The sequence below is a fragment of the Falco biarmicus genome, chromosome 8 (genome assembly GCF_023638135.1).
Source record: "Falco biarmicus isolate bFalBia1 chromosome 8, bFalBia1.pri, whole genome shotgun sequence".
Taxonomy (NCBI): domain Eukaryota; kingdom Metazoa; phylum Chordata; class Aves; order Falconiformes; family Falconidae; genus Falco; species Falco biarmicus.
This window is the reverse complement of record NC_079295.1, coordinates 15,579,555-15,600,338: the sequence shown is the minus strand read 5'-3', so window position 1 is coordinate 15,600,338 and position 20,784 is coordinate 15,579,555. Positions and strand designations below refer to the sequence as shown.

Below are 20,784 nucleotides of genomic sequence, written 5' to 3'. Positions count from 1 at the left end.
GACAAGCATAAGCTCTTCACCATTACCTATCTCCACACTCAGCTGATCTGTTCTTTAATCTTCTTTCTATTCTGTTCTTTAAACAGATTGGGAAATAAAATGTTAATGACACACAAAGCTTGAGAAATCGAGCACAAGAAACTGTTAAAGGGCCAGGCCTGTTTTGATTTATGCTGGTGTAAATTGAAACGTTAATAATACCACTGAGATCTTAACTTGGCCCATCATTTCCACCCAGGGTTGATCTGGCCACATTAAAAACACAGGCAATTTGGTGAAGCCCCATTGGTTTACAGCAATGGCATGCTTGGGCCCATGCAGTATTTTCTATTAATGTTTTCTTTGCTATTGTTTTTACAGGACAGCTGCCATAAAATACATGAGATGTGCAATAAGATTGAGCTAATTGTGACTTTTAAAGTCTTAGAAATGAGGAAACCCAAATGAAAACATATCAGAGTCTTTCATATCCTCAGCTGATTAATTCCTATGGGGCTGATCTCACATGTAGCTCATGCACATATAGAAAGCCCTGTACACGCATGCATCCATACCCTACATGCACATGAAACCTTTAGACCTGCCTGTTCCAGGCCTTGACATTCCAGCTGGCAGCACAGCAGTAAGCACCCTCCCGTTGTGCCTGCCCATACTCCTTGCCTTGTCAGTGCTTAGATTTCACCTCCAGCCTTGAGGAAGACAGGGAACTTTGTGGCAAGGGGACTTGGGACATCTTGGTGGAGATAGAGGGAAAGGACAGAATTGTGTCAAAACTGCAAAAGTGAAGGAGATAGAGGGAGAAAGATCTGGACTGTATTAGTTTTCAGAGGGACATGCAAACATAAAGCTGCCCCATCTTTAATTTTTCAGTGCCTTCTGTGAGCACACACAGCCTGCAAGATGGTCATCTTGCACCATAAAGGCCAGCACCTTTGCTTAGGGTTAGCTGTGGAGGATAGTTCAGCACTGCCTTCCACTTGGGAGTGAAGTACGGAGACTGTAAGCTGATCTGTGTGTGTGTGTGTCCACTCCAGACTTCCAGTGTAATGTGCCGCTGGGGATGGAGTCTGGCAGGATCTCCAACATGCAGATCAGTGCCTCCTCCACCTACTCAGATGGGCGATGGACCCCTCAACAGAGCCGACTCAACAGTGATGACAATGGCTGGACTCCCAATGTAGACAGCAACAAAGAGTACCTTCAGGTATGCATGCTTTCCAGGCCACTCACCTCTTCCCCCACCAAATGGAGTGCCACGCTGTTAAACTGACCCTTGAACATAAGGCTTGTTGAATTTTTTATTGCCTCTGTGGCTTACGGAGAGCAAGCAGCAGGGGAGCTGCAAGTGCCTCCGTGAAATGCAGCTGGCTGGCTCTCCCATTAGCATGTCAGCGTGAGGGCTGACTTGACCTGCTGGCCCTCTCCCACCCCCTCCTTCCTCCCCAAAACCTTGATGGACTTCCCAGCATACTGACAGAGACTAAGGGACGTCTGCCACTTACTGACTCCGCCACTGGCCTGAGAACCAAAGTCTCCAGGGGGCATGTGGAAAACCAACTAGAATAATATTTATCTCATCAGTGATGCAGAGAGCATGAGTGGGGTAATGTCAGGTAGGGGGATGACAGAGCAAAGGCTTTCCCTGGGAGCTGGTTAGAGCCACAGTCTCTGTCCACATAGGACTTCTGGCTGTGTCATTTTGCTGTGAGACACTGCTTGCTAAAGGGCCCTAGGAACAAGAGGTGGTGAATGTCATTGCCTCTAGCAGACATTTCATTCTTCATTCATGACAGTGCTACCAAGCCAGCTCTGCTGACCTTTCTCAACCCACGTTGTAAAAAAAAAAAAACCACAAACAAACAAAAACCAAAACCCAAAACAAAACAAGGGAAAACCAAGAACTGCAGCACTTGCTAATTGTACATCATGCTTTTATTTTACATGGAAAAAGTCAGCCTCTGTCATGCTTTAATGAACGTGAGCTTCTGTGCAGATCCTGTTGCTTCGTCTGAGGCAGAAAGAAGGCTTTGTGATGGTCCCATATGGACAGACATCAAGATCCTTAGTTGCTTTTGTCCCATGGCACTGTTTGCGAGCATCCTGCTGAAGTCAGCCTGGGGGGTTTGTGCCTGTTCAAATGTGCTCCCACAGATGGAGTGAGACAGACTGAATTCACACCGTTTCATTTTTTCAGAGACAGAGGGAGGAACTAGCTAGCCAGCCTGGGCTCTCAGGTGGTCACCGCTCTCTCTCATCCTTTTTTCCCTTCAAAAGGTGGACCTCCACTTCCTGACTGTGCTCACAGCCATTGCCACACAGGGTGCCATCTCAAGAGAAACCCAGAATGGCTACTACGTACGTACCTACAAGCTGGAGGTCAGCACCAATGGTGAGGACTGGATGATGTACCGACATGGGAAGAACCACAAGGTAAAGGCCTTCTTGTCTCTTTTGCATGCACCGTGGTGAGTCTTGCAGCCAACAGGAGGGAAAACAGAGATTTTATAGGCCTAGAGGGTTTAATCTGTGAGGGACCCTTTTCCTGATGAGGGTTAAAAGACTGATACTGCTCTGAGCAGAAATAGTCCTTTCCCCTCTGCACAGCAATGAGGAAACACTATTCCTTGGAAAACCTGGCTGCTGTTGTATCTTTCGTGGTGGCGAGAGTATGTTCTTTGACTGCAAATGAAGGAGAAAATGCTTTCACAGCCTGTGTTTTGCTATACAAGATTCATTGAGCTTTTATGGCCGTAGACCTGTCTGCATGCTGGGTTAACAATCACAAAACCACATGAAACTGTAGTTCAGGAGTTACTGAGGCCTGGAAATGAAAGGGCACAAATCCTAAGAGGCGATCACACCATCCCAGAGAACAAAATGAACAATAAATAATGAGGAGCAATTCAGGCTGCCAGAGCTGTGGGATCTGCACTAGCAGGCACGGTCAGCAAGGGTGCACTGAGCTGTGGGAGCTGCTTCACGATCTTGCTGTGTTTCTAGGAAGCACACAGAGACGGGAGCAAGGGTGTTCAGCTGTTCCAAGCCTTGCAGGTGCTGCTGCATGGCCAGGCAAGACAAGCTCAAGGCAGTCTGCACGGGACCTTTGGCGTATGGGGAGGGGGGTTAAGGCAGCCATGGTGCCAGGCTGGTCCTGCTCTGTCACTTGCTTTGGTCGTGTGGTTGTCCCCAGCTTAAGGGCACCTTGGGAGAGCCTTTCCTTACCCTTCTGTGGTGCCCACTAGCACTGTTGCCGCAGCTCGGGTCCTCCCTGTTGATGTGCCATAATCTGGCTGTGTGAACAGAGTGGCTGGGGTCCCACACACCTCCCTCTGCACACACGTCCCAGCAATTTCTGATTGCTCAGCTCTTCTGTTAAATTAGCTGTCTCCTCCGTTTACTGGCACAGGCACTGCTGGCATGAAACGCAGTACCCTGCCTTGTCCAGGATTCATCCAGACATTTCCTTCCCTTCTGGGCCATGTGATTTCCCCTTCCCCACAAGTGTGTCTCACGGTTCAAATTCACTTTGCTTCGCAGAATGAGTCCTCTCTGTGCAGAGGCCCCTAGCAGGGTCCCATACCTCCAATATTTGGAGTATTTAAGCTCCTCACATGCCAGTAAGGTGGTGTTAGTTCTATTTTAGAGGTAGGGAAATGGAGGCATGGGGCAGCCCAGCTCCCCAATAAGGAGAGTCAGCAGCCAGGCTCGCCGAGACCTCAGGCACGCTGGCTCCAGGGCCATAGCTCATGGCAGAGCTCATGTATAAACCTAACGTGGTGGCCATGTGCTGATGTGGGAGCTCTGTGCTCTCCCAGGACCCACTGGCCATGGCAGACCATTTTGTGAACCAGGGTCATCTCTCTTCACCCCATGGAAAATGGGCAAGTTTGGGGTCTCGCTGGGACTGTTTCTGCAAGCCAAGGCAGATGGGAGATTGGCAGCATGCTGGGCAGAGACACGGGCTCAATACACAGTTAGTTCAGTGCTTCACATAACCACTGGCAATAAATTTACCTTTTGGAGTCTAACTGGGGCAGGAGTCTGGCGTGGAGGGGAGTTTTAGTTGCAGGGGAGAGTAGATGGTCCATCTTGCAGTCCCAGGCGCTGGGCAGTGGATCCTTAGCCAATATGGAGCAGGACAGTACAGCTGGTTTCAGTACTGCTGGGCCAGTTTACATCACTCCAGCAAGACCCTAAAGCCTGGCTGGTGTCAACCCAAAGCAATGCCATAGCCATATGAATTGCCACCATTTCAGGATTTGGTCCTTGAGTCCTATCGGCTTTTTTCGGCTCTGTTTTCTCTCTTCATAAAAAAGAGGAAAAATCAAACATCTCCTTTTTCACTCCTTTATTCCAGTCTTGCTTCATTCCCATGTTCTGGCTTCCATTTAGCAGATACCTCCCGAGGTTGGAGGATAAGTAATTGGGTTTTGGTGACTCTCCTACCCCTTGCATCCAGGTGACTGCTTTCCCTCCCTGCCGAACGACCGGCTGCCAGCCCACCGAGCCACAGCAGGGCCAGGGCAAAGCTCTTGCTCGTGGGCCTAGTCCTGAGGCCTCTGCCCCTGCATTCCCCACCCACGTTAATCCCTGCTGTTCCTGCATTAGGCAAGCTCCCAGGTGTCTGTATTCAAGGTGCAGATTCCTCCTTGCATCAGTGCAGTGCTCCACACGGTTCAGACTGCAACGGTGGAGTGAACCATGCCAAATAGATTTGTCAAGTCTGCCGCAGCTTGATTTGGTGCCATAAGCAGTGGGGAGGGAGGAGAGGGGGTGGACAGACGGGGACTCTCTCTCTATTCCTCTATATACATGCAGATAGCTACATATATATATACACATACAGATATATATACACAGACAAACACACACACACATATATATATATGCACATGCACACATAGGCATATGGGATGTATCAAACACTGCTCTGAATTTCTGCTGGCTGTGTGGGCCAAAAGCAAAGCTCTGTCGTGTTATAGGCAGGTCAGCTAACATTTACATCTTCATCAGGGAACTAAAAAGCAAGAGAAAACCAGAGAGTGCAAGAGGGGTGTGGAGGGCATGATGGTCTCTTGCCTCCGGCTTCCCCTCCCCGCAGTGTTTCAGAGGAGAGTGGGGCCAGGATGTTTCCCTGTGAAACGTGATGGCTCACCTTTTGAGTCCCCAGCTGCTGGCACTCACAGCAAGGGAAGTGGGAAAGGCAGGATGAAGCAGAGGAAAACAAGATTTATACGTGCTCACAGTAGACAGAGCTGGCTGGTCTGTTTCCGTGCTGAGTGCTGCTGCGTTTCTGGGGTTGGGAGGCATCGGCAGATCTGCAGCCAGTAGGAGAAAAGCCCCATGTTTACCTTCTTCCTGCCCCAACCCTACTGGGCTTTTCCCCTGCCTGGCAGCCCCCTCTGCACAAAGCCCAGCCCAGCACATCCCAGATGTCCCGCTGTCCAGGGGGTGATGGTCTGTCCTTGCTTGGGACATGGGATCAAGGGGAGAGGCTAACCCAGCAGCCCAGCCAAAGGTGCAGAGCTGTCTTCCTGTGTGACCCCTGAGAAAGGAGATGGGGAGAAGAGTGGCCACCACCATGTGTTGCCCCACACTTGCCCCTTACTACCCACTAGCACACCCCCACGAAACAGCCGAACCACCCCTGCCCCCAAAAGGCTGGTCTGGCTCTTGTGCTCTCTGTTGCATCCCCCTCTGGCATCCGGGGTCGATGGCCCCAGAGGTTATCATCCAGGCACCAACCCCTGGTGTGCGTGCCGCTGAGGTCTTATCTAGCGGTTTGCAAATGTCTTTAGAAAACAACTCGTTCTTGAACCCAAGGAAGGAAAAGAACACCTGGCAGGATCTGACCTTTTATTTTTGGCCGTTTTCTTCACCTGGCAGGATTTGACCTTTTGTTTTTGGCCATTTTCTTTGGACAGATTCAACTATGAGGATTTTATCAGAAAACAAAGTGCTCATCCATTCTGATCCACTTCCTCCTTTGCAGGGTCTCAGGTTCTGGCTCAGCGTGGTCTGAGCCACTCTGTCTTAGTAACTCTGGAGATCAGCTCACAGGGATCATCCAGTGTGGCAAGGGATAGGGGAACAGGATGGGTTTCAGGGTGGGTTGGGACTGTGATGGGTGCTCTCCCTGCTTCCATTACTCTGTCTGTAAAATGGGAGGACTTAACTGAAACGTTTGCTTTGAGAACCTATAGCAGTCAGTGGATGAGAAATGGTGGCAAGATCCAGGTGACGTGCATTTGCCATTTCATACTTGTTCTGATGGCTTTGTGCTTGTTATCAGCTAACCTTCCTGGGTGGTATTTTAGGTGGATGCAAGAAGGCAGGTTGAATTGCTGCAAAGAGCTGAATATCTCAGCTGTGCATGGAGCTGGGTATGTCAGAAGTGTTTGGTGCTGGCAGGGAATATTGAGGATGACTTTTTGGAGACCCTTGTGCTTTATCTTAGGAGCATTCCTCTGTCCTTTCTGTTCTTGCTGAGGCCTCCTGTGTTCTTTCACTGGGGGGCGGTGAGCAGGAGAGAAAAGTGTTCAGTCCTGTGGCTTCTTTATCTGGAAAACTCAGGAAAAGCTTGTGTGATCAGCCAGAGGGCCACAAGTGCTTCTGCACAGAGACATCATGGTGCAGAGGGTTTGTCCAGAAGCATCCCCAGGTCCCAGCCTGCTTCAGCTGCTTTTGCAGGCAGGACAAAGATGTCAGGCTTTGGGAAAGGCATCCTGCGCGTTCACCCTTGGTGCAGTACCAGGGGAGAATTACAGCCCTGGCTTTCCTAGCAAGGCTGCAGCTTTGTACTTCTGAGCCTGATATCTCCTTTGCAGGCTAACAGAGTGCCACTCCTCATGTCCCTGGTGTCTCCCAGATCTGAGTGGAGCCTCTCAAAGACACAGTGCTGGCAAGCCCAGCCTAGCACGCTGTGGTTTGCTCAGGCGGCTGTGCTTCGTTGAGTGTTGCCAAGTATAATTTTTCTTTTACCTCCTTGTTCCTGGATTTAATAAATCCAGAACTATGCACCCTCCACTTGAGCCAGAATCCTCCCACCATCAAACATGCCCCATTTTATGCCTTCCCTATCTGACAAGGAAAATAATCTCCCCTACTTTTCTCCTTCATGCTTCTCTGTCTAAATCCTGAAGCCCTAATCCTGTTAGCATGCTCTGTTCCAGGGCTCTGTCTCCGCGGGAATAACATAATCCTGCAGTAAATCTAGTGGGTCCAGAGAGACACATACATACAGACGAAGGCAGGGCTGCTGCCATCCTTGGCCCTCTCCTCTGCCTCCCCCAGCCTCTTTCTTTAGCTCCACAAGAAATTGCATAGGGGCCAAGCAGCACAATAAATAAAGCGGGAGAGAGGCTACCGTCTGCCCCCTTCCTGACTTGCTGCCTCTTTGACTTCATGGCACTTTTTGTCTCGCTTGCCCTTCACTCCAAACTGCCATTGGCACAAGTCCCGTACCCACTGGAACTAATGCAGCTTCAGAAATCCCCCCATCATCCCGTGGCAGTTCCAGCGTGTCAGAAATACAACTTGTAAGTGTTGATGTGGAGCTTGCAAGTGCATGCACACGGAAAACTTGCCCAGTCCTCCTCTAGCCTAGACATCATCTCCCAGCACTTGCTTTCTGCAGCAAATTAATTAAGCAGGTCAGCTCTCATTGATTATCAATTTAATTTTACATGTAGACCTGCCGACTGGACTAAAACAGAGGTAAACGTAAGGTATATGGGGAGGGTACAGGCAGCTCTTTGAGGCAGCAGTGAAAATGAGTTCCCTTGACTGCTTCTTGGAAGGTGCTTTTAATTTGTTAATGGTTTTCCCATTTGTCTTCTGGCTCTGTCACCCTTCAGTGCGTGTGCGTGTGCATGCGCATACATGCTCTCTGCTGAGTGTATATCTATCTATCTATCTCCATAGATCACAGCCAGGGTTTTTTTTTTTTTTTTCCTGCTGGTGTAAATTACCGTGACTTCTTATACTTCGATGGCGATATGTTGATTTACACCATTTGAAGACTTGGCTCAAAATATGTGCTGAGTGGGATGAAAAGCAGATAGGATGGGAGGAATAGCAATGTTCTATTTTGGTAAGGGGAAAGAAATCTTTGCTTTCTTGGCGCTCCCAATTTCACACATTTTCCTGCTAGTTCTTCCCATGCCGTGAGTGCTAATTTGAGGCACGATGTAGAGCCTGTTCAAGTCAATGGGACTCTCTCCACGGTGCACTCGGGCTCTGGGGTTGGTGTTTTCAATGCAGAGGAACCACATGCTCAGGGTCAGACCCTGGTCAGCAGTGTCGGGACTTGAGGGCTCACAGTGCGTTTCCACTTGTGAAGGAGGCTGAAAGGCCCGGCATGTGGGGGGACCCCACTTCTCTAACAGCACTAAGCACCTGCCCTCTGAACATGTCCCCTTTCTCTGAAGCTAAACGGGGTGAGAAGCAGTGATGTGCTATGATCAGTTGGGGCTTTACAGAAACAAGGGTCACTGGGGAGATCCTGCCAATGTGGCTGATAAGAGAGCTGGAACCCAGGTGCCGTTTCTGCCCTTATAAACTGGCAGTCCAGGGTGTCAAGGCCCCGGATTCAGAGTTATGTAGCTTGTTGAATGTCATCTAATCTGAGGAGATTACTGGGCCCCAGATCTAAAGCAGAATTGAGGTTGCGCTCCTTGGAAGCAGGTGGTTGGGACTAAGGTCATGTAAGAGATGCTTTCAGCAATGCATGTGATAGTGGTAAAGTTTTTGGGCTCAGTCCTGCTTCTGCTTTCTGTCAAGCTTGACTTTGCAGAAGTCAGCAACAAATTACGCTGGTGTAAATTTGGATTCTGGCCCCTGATACTCATATGTGTGAAGAGAGCTAAAAAAGAACAAAACTGGAAATATGTTAAACCAAAAAGAGCAGCAAACCTCGTCAGTGACTGTTAAAACATGCTGGTCCATATGCAACCTTTGGCTCATGGAGTCTTCAAACTGCTGATTGTGGGAAGGCAAGAGGTTGCCAGGAGAAAACTCCTCTGGGCTTGCTGCCCCTGGGCATCTGCTGGGCCACCATCAGGAGCCGCCCCCTGGGACAGAGGGATCTTTGGGCTGACCTGACGTGGTGCTCCTCATGCTATAATAGTTGCACCAGCTCAGATAAACATTTCCTGTCCTCCGGTGTTAGGTTCAGAGGTAAGGTGTTGTGTGTCAGCTTCTGTGTTGACATAAACCTGGAGGCTTTGCTGTGGTGTGGAAATGTATCCTTTCAGCCTGTGTGTGTGTTCCCACAGGTTTACAACACATACACACGCATGCCTGGGGAGTGTTTCACAGTAACCACTCTTCTCATAGACCTCCTGCTGGAAAAAAGGGTGTTTGGTGTCTGCTGAGCAAGGAAAAGGATGGGAAGTGGGGTCAGACAGGATAAAATAGGATATTAAAAACACATAAACCATGCTGTGTTGCTAAATGGTAGCAGCATGATATATATTCTCCAGATTAGCATTTCTGCTCAAGTTCACATCAACCCCAAATCCCAGTAACCAGCCAAATTTGTAACCAAGGCCCTCTGGGGGGTGACTGCTCCCTGCCCTGGCAGGAGTGCCACCGTCCTGGGCTGGATAGCCTAGAGCTGGTTGCAGTGCTGTGAACAGCTGCTGTCCCTTTCTGCAAACACTCTCTGTGCGCCCTGGCGTGCTGGATCCTGGGGGAAGATCAATAACGTGCTGTCTGCAGGCCTAAACCAGTGAAAGGCTTATAAAATGCTTCTTAACCACTATTTGGGGTGAGAGACCAGGATACAACCTCGCCCCATTTTCTGTTGTGGATCGTGGGGATCTGCAGTTGAATTGTTTGACTCTTGTCTCTGACAGAAGATCAGTGCCAGAGATAACACCCTCCTGATCTGCTCCAAAATAAACTTAGTGGGAGCTCCTGTGCTTAGCATGGCATATGCAGGGTAGGAGCCTGCAGAAGAGCCCAGCCAGCTTCTCAGTGTGGATGCAGCTCCTAGCTGAGATTAGAGGATGCTCTAGCCTGTCCTGAGAGACTGTGCGCTTGGAGGGAAAGCGAGCAATGCCTGCAGCCTCCGTCTGTGAGCTTTAGTGCTTTATGCTGCAAGCAGAGAAAGGGTTGAAAATTGCCTTGGGTTGGGTACTTATTTCTTCTTTCCCCTCTTCTCTTCTGCACTATGGCTGTGCAGCCTGAAACAGAACCACAAGTATCCAGCCTTTGTCCAGCCTATTAAAATAATGGGCAGGAGGGGTGGATCTAACGTCCATCTGGTAGTTATTGATTATGGCCATCTGGTAAGGCAACAGCCTTTTCATATCATGTCGCATCATAAACTCTCCCGAAAAGCTGTCTCTGTGTGGTAGGCTGCATGTTGGCGGGAGAGGCAGGGGTGAGAGGCTGGCTGGGACAGCATCTTGTCACCCCAGGCAGAGGCAGCATCCTCCCTGCTCACACTGCTGCTTGCGCACGATGTTTCCCGGTGGAGCTCAGCAGGAGGATGTGTCAGGTTGTCAGCCCGTTTACCTGCAGAGGGGAGGCAAGGTCTCACGCACTGTTCAGGTGCATCTGGGCTTTTTTGTTGGAGCAGCTCTAGGTTTGGGGGTGAGCTCAAAGCAGCTGTGGCCTTACAGTCTGAGGTGCCTCAGGGTGCTGTGAGAGGCAGCGGGGCAGCAAGCTCCTGTGTCTCCTGCTTGATGGGTGAGTTGAGGAATGCTGTCCTGCCAGCGGCTCAGCTCTCCCTGCCTGCCCCTGGGTGCTTGCCCTGGCTGGAGGCTGGCCTTGCCCAGAAAGCCTCTCCTCAGTCTTCCCTGTTAACAGTTTTAGCTGTTGATCTGGTTATTTCTTTCTGCCTGGGGAGAAGATAACTGTTTTTGCCTTCTTTCCCTTGCAGACATTTCAGGCCAATGAGGATGCCACAGAGGTGGTTCTCAACAAGATCCACAGCCCGGTGCTCACACGCTTCGTGCGCATCCGTCCCCAGAGCTGGCACAACGGCATTGCCCTGAGGCTGGAGCTGTATGGCTGCCGCATCACTGGTGAGGGTCCTCTCCTCTCCTTGGCCTCAGCCCTCCTCTCTGTCCCTCTTACAGCCTGTCCTGGGGTGCTGTCCCCTGCAGCTGTCATGGGCTGCTTGGGGTGGGGATGGTGACACTATGAGCAGCATGGAGGCACCCAACCCAAGGGATGTGCTTGGGGGAACAGGCACCCAGACCCCAGAGGCAAGTGGGAAGCACCCAGTGCTGGTGCTGGTTCAGTGCTCAGACCTTAAACCTGTGGGGAAACCCACGAGTGCTTTGTTCAGCTGCCCTGGCTGTTCATGCCCTTTCTTTCCCTACAGATTCACCTTGCTCCAGCTTGCTGGGAATGCTTTCTGGCCTTATCCCTGACTCACAGATCTCAGCCTCTTCCATCAGAGGCTATGACTGGTCTCCCAGCATGGCCCGCTTGGTGAGCAGCCGCTCAGGCTGGTTTCCCCGCGTCCCCCAAGCCCAGCCTGGGGAGGAATGGCTGCAGGTGGACCTCGGCATCCCAAAGAATATCAAAGGCGTCATTATCCAGGGGGCTCGTGGAGGGGACAGTGTGACCACCACTGAGTCTCGCTCCTTCGTGAAGAAGTTTAAGGTGGCCTACAGCATGAATGGAAAGGACTGGGACTTCATCCAGGACCCTAAAACAATGCAAGCCAAGGTAAGCAGTACCTGGAGCAGCTGCAAAATGAGATATCTTTCTGGCTATCTTCAGTCTGCCTGATGAGGTCTTGGGAAATCAGCTGTCAGTCCCCACAGAGAGCTTGGGAGTTTGGGTTGTCACCATGAAATCCTAGGTTGTGTCCCCTGGTGTGGCTCCTAAGCTGCCCTGGAGGCTGTAGTTCCACCTTGCCTGAAGGAAGGCAATTTCCCTTCATTTCTCATTGTGGACCAGGTCTGGGGATGTGGACATCACCTGCTGGTCCTCCCAGCTCCTGCAGGTCGGAGCGCACAAGATGGTGTGTTTGGTTATGTTTGACAGAAACTAATTACGCATTTTAAGGGGAAAGATGTTGCTGTTGTGGCTTACACCTCTGGAAGAGGAAGATGAATCACAACTTCTCTTTGGGAAATGTGCTAAATCTTAAGTCCCTTTTGCCACACTGGAGTGACCCTGAAATTCCCCACGTTTTTCCCATATCACTGGAGTTCCCCATAATCTTTCCACTTAGCAGTATGGGAGTGACAGGGGGCTTGAGGAATAAATGAATTCTCTGCTCCTGTCTGTTCTGGTTTTATGCAAACTCATCTGCTTCTGAAAATTTGGGTAACTTTTAATTTTTCCTGATCCTACAAATGAGTCTTAGAAGGCCTGATGCTATCTTTAGCCCTCTGTTTATTCCCCACAGACTTGAGTTCATGCACGTAAGCTGAAAAGCAGCAGTACTTGGACTGTGAGGAAGAATGAGCGTTTACACTATATTAGAACATGCAGTAGCTTCTTTATTTGCCAAAGGACAAATCTGATCTTATTTATATGTGAAGTCAGTGGATATTTCCCAAGCTTCCCCTGTGTGGCTTGGATCAGAATCTGACCCCTGGGTATAAAGCAGAGGCCAAGAGAGATTGTGCAAGTTTCTTAAAAACAGCCTATCTGGTCCTTATGAAACTGAGCAGGAACAGCCCAATTTCTGTTCAGATGGACTCAATGGCCGCTAGTCGGACAGCTAAACGATTTCAAACTGTGGCTGCATCCTGCCAGACCCAAATTATCAAGTCTGGTGGAGAGCATGTGGGACACACGCATCACTTGCCTTCCCCACCCCCCTTCCTCTCTTTCTCTCTCTAGCTTTTTGAAGGCAATATCCACTACGATATCCCTGAAGTCCGGAGGTTTGATCCTGTTCCTGCCCAATACGTCCGAGTGCACCCAGAGAGGTGGTCCCCAGCAGGAATAGGAATGCGTCTGGAGGTGCTGGGCTGCGACTGGACAGGTAGGAGCCCCTGCACCTCTGCCCACTGGCTCCATCGGGGCTGCAGCAGGCACTGAACGAGCAAGGTGCATGTGTAAGGTTATATCTCTCCCTGTAGTCCCACCTCAGGGCCGTGCCATGGCAGGGAGACTGCAGCCACGAAGGCAGACCCTGCAGTGTGGCCTGACCCCATCTTTTTACTTCCACCCTAAAAAGTACTGGCCTTGATGCAGGATGTAGCAGCAATGTTTGGACCCTAATCTAAGCTTTCACACAAAGCCCCATACAGGAATTTTCCCCAGCTCCCCTCTCCCTCCTTTCAGATTTTTTTATCTGGATGTGCAGGCTTTCCCAGTCTCTGTGTTAGATAACATTTGGGCTTTTTAATCCACATGGGTAAGATAAAAAATAGGGAGAGAAACAGAGGTGCAGAAGAGGGGTGCAGTAACCAGTACAGGTAACCTGAGTTGCCATGATAAGGCTTTGCTGTAAAAAGAAACGTCCCTCTCTCACTGAACCCCATGTTCCTTTTGCAGAAAAAAGATTGGGGATTTAACTCTACAACATCTCTACAGCATCCCTAAGACCAGGGAAGTTTGTTCACTTTTGCCCACCTGTTTTTCACAAGTGTTATGCCTTGCAGCCACCATTGTTTTTAATACAGAGGTGAAAACTATCTAACACACTCACTGGGATCAGCAAAGGTTGTGCCTCTGACCCTCTGAGGCCCAGTGGTGATTGATAGCTCCATGGTTTCATCCCCAAAAGCCAAAAACACACCCAACAGCTCATTGGGTCTGATGCTAGCTTTTCAGTGCCAGTGGTTAGTTGTCCCTTTTTAAAATTTATTTTATTTTTTAATAATCTGCTTAAATCTGAATCTGGTGTCCAGATGTCAGTGATAAAGAGGTATGATTTCTATTTTATAAACACATCTGTAGAAGGCATTTTGTCATAAGAATTCCCATTCTAGGAAGCTTAAAGGATGCAGAGGTTTTTTCCACCCTTTTCTGGAGTCTGTACTACCCTTTCCTTGGGTGATGTGCTGTGAGATGCATTACAAACACTTAACAGCAAATCAGACAACACGCGTACACACAGTTAATAATGATCATTTTTCACCTTTGAAATCAATGGCAAATCTCCCCCTGGACTGGGAATCCATTGTAAATTATCTGGACTTTAAATCAAGATTAGATCTGAATTTAAATCTTACAGCATCTTTGGGATGTTGTAGGAGAAGCAGGCGCCGTGGCTTTCATGCGAGCAGCGGGAGCTGAGGCTCCATGTGGAAGTGGTCAGGCAGCTCCTGCATTGCTGCTGCCTGCAGCTCCCGGGAGTCTCCAGCAGCCCCATCTCTGCAGACCGCTGCTGGCTGGTGCATCACAGTGCTGCATCACTGCTGCAAAGGGAGGCAGTTGCACAAGACCTCTGACCATGTACACGTCAGCCCCACCATTGCGCTCCTCCAAATCAGAATAAGAGGGACTTGGCATCCCCAACTTCTTGTGCTATTTTTTCCAAATTTTCTTCTATGGCTATGTCCACGCTTAGTTTCAGTATCAGCAGTAACAGCCCATGTTTTATCCAGGCAGGGTGGTTTATGGTCATTTCTCAGTGTGGCTGTCTAATCATTTCCACATTGCAATGTTTAAAACTCAACTGCCAAGTCATAAATATTCGTAGCTTTATTGATCTAAAGGCATTCAGCTTTCTAATCAGAGCAGGGCTTGTAATCTTGTGGATTCACCATGTTATAAAAAGCATTTGTATCCCTGATGCAACCTGGGGAGCAGAGATAGCCCATAGCATTATCTGCATGCTAAACCCAGGCTGGCTACAAGCAGCAGTCCTCGACAATGCCAAGGTACAGCCCTCCTTCGCTGGGAGGACCCAGGCAAGTTACAGAACTGGCTGTGAAAACCCAGGCAACCACACTTGCTTGGGAACAAGATTAAGAGATGGATTAAAACAAGCTGATTGAAAATATTTTCAAGTGAGGGCCTAAGCCCATATGTACCCTGCACAGCTGTTTCTCTTTCTTATCGGCAACAAGCATCTTAATTACCAAGTCAAACAGGTAACTGAACAGCAACTGAGCTCACAAACTAGTTGGCTAGTACCTCAAAAATTGGGAAGCAGAGAGTCAGCAATTGGCTTCTTTCAAAGACCTGCCAAAATTTTTCCTCTGAAGAGTGGAGATTGATGAATGTTTACTTGCAGCTGGTTTTCTCTCCTTTGAAGTTCCCAACATCTGGTTTCAATTGCACAGTGACTTTGCATTTTGATCAGCAGTTACCACCAGTTGCACAGACACTTGCTGGGTCAGGGAGAGAGAAAGCAAGCAAGCAAGATCTCTTTTTCACTTTCCGTTTCACACATCACGTTGTCCTGCCTGCTATTTTCATTATCTCTTGTAACCATCGTGTTTCAGCTCTGCCATGGTAACTGATTTTTCAAGATACGTATCTGTGGCTTGTCCAGGGCAATGCAGCACTGTTGATTTACATCCTCTCAGCATCTGTGTCCCGTATGGGACTTGGCTTTCAAGGTCCTTCCACATTGTCATATTTCAGCTATAAATCTCAATATACAAGAACAACAACCTAAAAAAATGTACCAGCTCTAAATAACTTGCAGCTTTTGATATGTTGCCTTCACCTGCTGCTTTTTTTTTTTTTTTGTTTCCTTTTTTATGACATTTTTCTGTGCCTGGCTGCTTGCAATTTGCTTCTTTGTTGCATTTGGAGTTTTATGGGGTTGTAACAAATTTGAACTGACAAATTAAAAGACTTTGAGGTTATTTGGTATTTTATCCTGAACAAAAGACAGCCAGTGGGGAAAAAAAAGTAAAAGAATGCTGAGAGTTTATGTGCAACATGTTTAATAACAGGAAAATAAAAGGGCAGAAAGGAGCCTATGGAAAATATTCAATGTATTTAGCCATTTCCTCCTGCTTCTGGCTTTATTAAATGATATCCTGAAGGGTGCCGACAAAGAAACACAATCACACATAACTGAGCAAAGCAGCCTCTTTTTAAAAGTGGAAAGAATCAAGCCTGCTGTACTCCAGTTAACGCGCCCGTAAAAGGAGAGACTGCTGGAACCTAATGTCGTTTACTGTTGATCTTAATATCCTTCCCTTTCTTGCTTAAATTTCCCTTGACACCTGCTTGGAGGTTGTTTCACACGGGCCATGTTGGAGAGAGGGAAATTGGACAGAGACCCTTTGAAAGCGTAGTCAGGAGCCTGGAGTGTGAAACCAGATGCTTTCTGCAGCGAGCCAGAGCGCACTAGGGGATCCTCTGGGTCCGCTTGTGGTTACGTCATTTGTGGGTTTGAGTGACTTGTTTTATAAATTGGCACAATTGGTGGGAATGTTGTGTGTGGTTTTTTTAACGTGTCATATGCCTTTATGAAAGAAAAAGACATTCTGCCTGTGATCTCTCTTATCCAGTAATGACAGCTAAGTGGATTGCCAACACCAGTGTCGTTTAAAAAATTAAGAGAAAAAGTAGCATGTATGTCTAGAGGAGAGCCTTGTCCAACAGGAACTCTAAATCAAAAGAACTCCCATATGGAAACAGCCAGTTCACTTGAAGTTCAAACCATGCTGACATTTGTAACACGTGGAAATCTCATGGTATTCTTGTTCTATGTCTTCCTAACATTATAAGAACACAAGAAAAAGATTTTTTGCTTTGTTTCCTCCTACCTGGGCTTTTTGTACTGTCTGTGGCAAATAGCATCTCTGCTCCATTTTTTTCAGATGTAAAGCCCACTGCAGAGACACTGGTGCCCACTTTGAAGAGCGAACAGACCACCACCCCATACCCAACTGATGAAGAGGCAACAGAGTGTGGTGATAGCTGTGGAGAAGAGGAGGGTATGTATCAGAGCAGCACATCTTCATCTCAATAAGGGATGGGTTAAGAGCTAAGCAAATACTCTTATCTTCCCATTAGTTCCTATACATGGGGCTGATTCCTGGAAAGCTTAGTGTAATATTATTAGTGATAGGCCAAGATAAAAAAACCCAAACAAAATCTGATAAGTTATATCAAGAAAGGATGCAAGAGCAAGAGATAGCAGCTAATTCAGTCCCTACGGTACGGGACTTGAAGAGCTGTTCTCCCAGCTTCCTTACGTGACCCGAGGAAACTCACTTAGTGCCCTGTTTAGAGTCACCTGTGTTCCAGATCCCCTTGGCTGGATGTCATAAATTCAGAAGGTGATTCAGGAAAGAGATTCAGGCTGCTTGGTATGCTGAGCTCCTGCAGAGGTCACAACTGTGGGAGTAAATCACGACACGTAGAGAAGGCTGATGTCCTGAACACCTATCTGTTAAGGATCATCTTCCCTAATATCAGCTGCTTAAAATTTCGGAGGACAGTTTGAGCGCCTTGTGCCAGCAGCAGAGAGAGGGGAACACTAACTCCAGGCAGGAGTTTGTCCTCCTGGCCTTAGATGGCTGTCAGATATACAGAAATGGTTTGGTATCTGTGGTGCTTGCCTGCCTCTACTGACTATAGAAGAGGCTGAACGTTAGTTTAGACTACGTGCTGTGCTTGTTAAAAGCCAGTGCTGGGGGAGCTAAGTTTCTCTGCCTCAGATTCCTACCTGTAAAAGAACAGACATCATATTCTGCTCCTTGCAAGGGGGATGTGAGCATCTAAAGCTTGTGAAATGTCCAGATTAAGGAGAGAGGGCTTGGCAGAGCTGTGCAGTATGCAGGAGATACGTGCCCCTGGGCACAACAGCAAAGCCTGGGCCTCAGCGCTGGGGCTGAGGCATTTATGCAAGGACTGCAACAAGAAATCTCCTGAGGAAAAGCTGCCTTTTGAGATATCTCCTAGGACTTCTGTCATTTCAGCTTCCAGCCCCAGAGAAAAAATTTAAAATAAATAAATTCTAAAAAGAACATTAACTGGCTTTTTCACACCTCCCATCAGGATTCTGCTGTAGTTCAGTTCTGGAAATGCAAGTTGCAGAAGTATCTCAAAGGGCCTGATGCTTATTGCTTTGCCTCAGTGATAAACTTGTGCAACCCTGCTACCATTGAGGCATGTGGGAAACTGCAGAGAGGAAATTTAGGCCAGTAATAATCTCTGCAACAACACAGTTCCTGGGTGCAGTCCAGGGCAGGAGAGCAAGCGGAGTATACCATGGAGCGTGGAAGCAGCTTTCCCATCAGCTTCCCTCAGATTTAGTAACAATTTTCATTCTGGTACTCCATAAACAATGAGTGTGTTTCTCTGGACAATCAGATTTATGACAGCCAAACAGAAACAATGCTGCTCTCCAGGGTATGAGATTAGATTGGAATAAAAGGATGCATGATCTGCATTGTTTTATTTCGGAGTGGGAGCATGTAAAGAAAGCCCTCTGCCCCTCACAGCAAAGTTCCCTGATGCCTATCGCTTGAGTCATTCACCTCCTCCTGGCTATCACTCACTTTGTGGGCACTGTGATTTAAAACTTCCTCTTTGCTCAGGAAAAACCCGGCCTATAATTGGACTCTGACGTGCATGTCCGCTGAGTCTTTGGGATGGTCTCGGATCTTTTCTGCAGCCTCTGTGCCTTCTGGCTGTTTCCCCAACTGAAGGAGCCAGCAGCTGCCTTGCTGCTACGTGCAGCCTCTGGTATATGCCCTCCTGCCCACAGACCTGTCTCTGCAGGAAAGCTCTCCAGAGCTTTTAAAGCTGTTGACACAGGGGAATTAACTCTGCTTCTGTTTCACAGATGAAAAATTAAATGACTCGCCCAAAGACCATGTGGTGAGTCCATAGTGGAGCTAGAAATAGAGGCTGGCTCCTTTCACTCAGAATCCAAAAGCCTGAGCTCATGGTGGCCCCATGTTTCCCCTGGTAGCATTTCCACAAGAAGGTAGGAAGGGGTGAGTGACAGCTCACCACGTTGACAGACAGCTCCCGTCTGGTGCAAGTGGCTAGATCTGTCACTCAGGAGCTGGGTTTCTGGAGCACTTGAGATTCTCCTTTTGGAGCCAGAGCAGGAACTGATCAGCACAGGGCACTCAGGAAGCGCTCTTCCCTGACATTTAAGAAGGCATTTAATATTTGACCACTCCAGGGGCTGAAGAGAAGGTGCTGATTAGAGTCTGCAAGCGTTTGGTACTGGCTTTTATATTTGCTTAGTTTGGTGGATTAGCCACAGGACGTGGTGTGAGCATTTTGATGATGCAGAATTTAAGGCTGATCCCTGGAGCTGACGAAATGTGAGATGGGTTAAAAGCATCAGCGTGAGTGAGATTTCATGCTTTCTTCAGTATTTATGGCTTGCCAGCTATTTTAGTTTTGGCTTGTTTTTTAATAGCAACCCTTCACGGGCAGGTCATTTTTTAATCCAACTTTATTATTTTGCTTCTATTTCTTTTCGTAAGATTTCCACCTCCCTGTGAACTTCAACTGCAACTTTGATCTCCCTGAAGACCTCTGTGGTTGGTCACATGACTTGGCAATGGGTTATACGTGGTCTGTGCAGCCTACAAGCACCTGGATGGGCGACTCTGAACCAAGCTCTGAGACTGTGCCTGGTAAGACGGTTAATACCGTACCAAAACAGGGAAGAGGGAGCTGATGGGGCTTTCTCCGTGTGAACAGTATGACTGATTATTGGACAGCTGTCGAGAGTTGTGAAGGCTGTGCAGAGCTGAACGTTTTCTTTTGTGGAAGCTTTCAGATGCTTTGCTGTATGGTTCATGACTTATTTATAGGTCTGTGACCGCTGGCACCGAGTTGTACTAACTATCCTCTTGAGATAGCCTTGAATCAGACACTGGGCTTTGAACCCCCTGTGACTATGAAGGTTAGCCCAGGCTCTGTTCCACATTCTGTTCCAAACATCTTCTGTAGGACCCAGTGCTTTTTCTGCAGAATGCATTTCCTCTTTTGTTAGAGATGCATTTCTTCCTCCCATATGTTGCTCGGGCTGCCTATAGTCTTCAGCTATTCTGCACTCTGGGCTTGCATAGGCTGGATTTCAACCTCCTCCAAGTGAAAGATGAGCTAAGCCCTAAAAATGCTGAAATACGCCAGCTTCTTGCTGTTTGACTTTTGCTCTTTTTCTCTACTGTGCTTTAGAAGCAGAAGATTTGCATGAGCATGGCAGAGCCTAATGTATGGAGGACCTCACTGAGATGTGCTGGCATGGGTTGGAAGGGAGCCTGCCTCTGGCAGTGTGGTTGATAGATCAGGTTCTTCAGCCTCACATCTTGGAACTTGCCCTGGGACTAGTGCCCTTGCTTTACCCTTACTGACTTTGTGGCATGGGTGGCATGAAGAACATTTGCCAGTTTCCTTGTGACAGTTGACTGCATCACTGCAGCATCGCTTCTCTTCACTATCAGTCATTGCTTATCAAACTCAGGGCTCCCCCAGGGAGAGCTGGCTGATCTTACCTGTCTGCAGCTCTGCTCCGATGCCTGGTGACTCCAGTGTTTCTGTGCCATGCACCCAGGGTGCCATGCATGCTGTGGGCTCCTCCCCGCCCTCCCCCCAGTGAGGTTGAGTCTCGAGATGCAAACATTCAGGCGAACCTGTTAGCCACCTGGCAGAGGCACTGGCCAGATTGGCAGTGCTGCCAGCCAGTTGGAAAGCCGTGCAGCCAACACCTGGTAGGCAGTGCTAAAGAGGAAAATATGTATTCCAGAAACATATGGGAAGAGGAGAATCTGCTACATCTCCACACACAAATCACCCCCACATAAATGCACACATCATTTCTCTCTTCAGCTCCTGAGGTGCTCGGCATTTTCCAAGAGACACGGTAATGCTGTTAAGTGCAACATATATGGACATCTGACAAATTCTTTGGCATGACATAGGGAC

At 48.4% G+C, this 20,784-nt stretch overlaps 1 protein-coding gene across 6 annotated transcripts in view; it reads left to right on the top strand.

Moving 5' to 3' along the window:
• Positions 1 to 20,784, top strand: part of NRP2 (neuropilin 2) — a 90,704-nt gene that overhangs the window by 35,411 nt on the left and 34,509 nt on the right. For all 6 annotated transcript variants that reach the window (XM_056348893.1, XM_056348891.1, XM_056348892.1 and 3 more), the window contains exons 6-12: positions 1,035 to 1,204; positions 2,275 to 2,430; positions 10,889 to 11,033; positions 11,336 to 11,685; positions 12,814 to 12,958; positions 16,707 to 16,823; positions 19,338 to 19,490. In XM_056348893.1, coding sequence (XP_056204868.1) covers positions 1,035 to 1,204; positions 2,275 to 2,430; positions 10,889 to 11,033; positions 11,336 to 11,685; positions 12,814 to 12,958; positions 16,707 to 16,823; positions 19,338 to 19,490 — 1,236 coding nt within the window. The remainder of the gene's footprint in view (positions 1 to 1,034; positions 1,205 to 2,274; positions 2,431 to 10,888; positions 11,034 to 11,335; positions 11,686 to 12,813; positions 12,959 to 16,706; positions 16,824 to 19,337; positions 19,491 to 20,784) is intronic.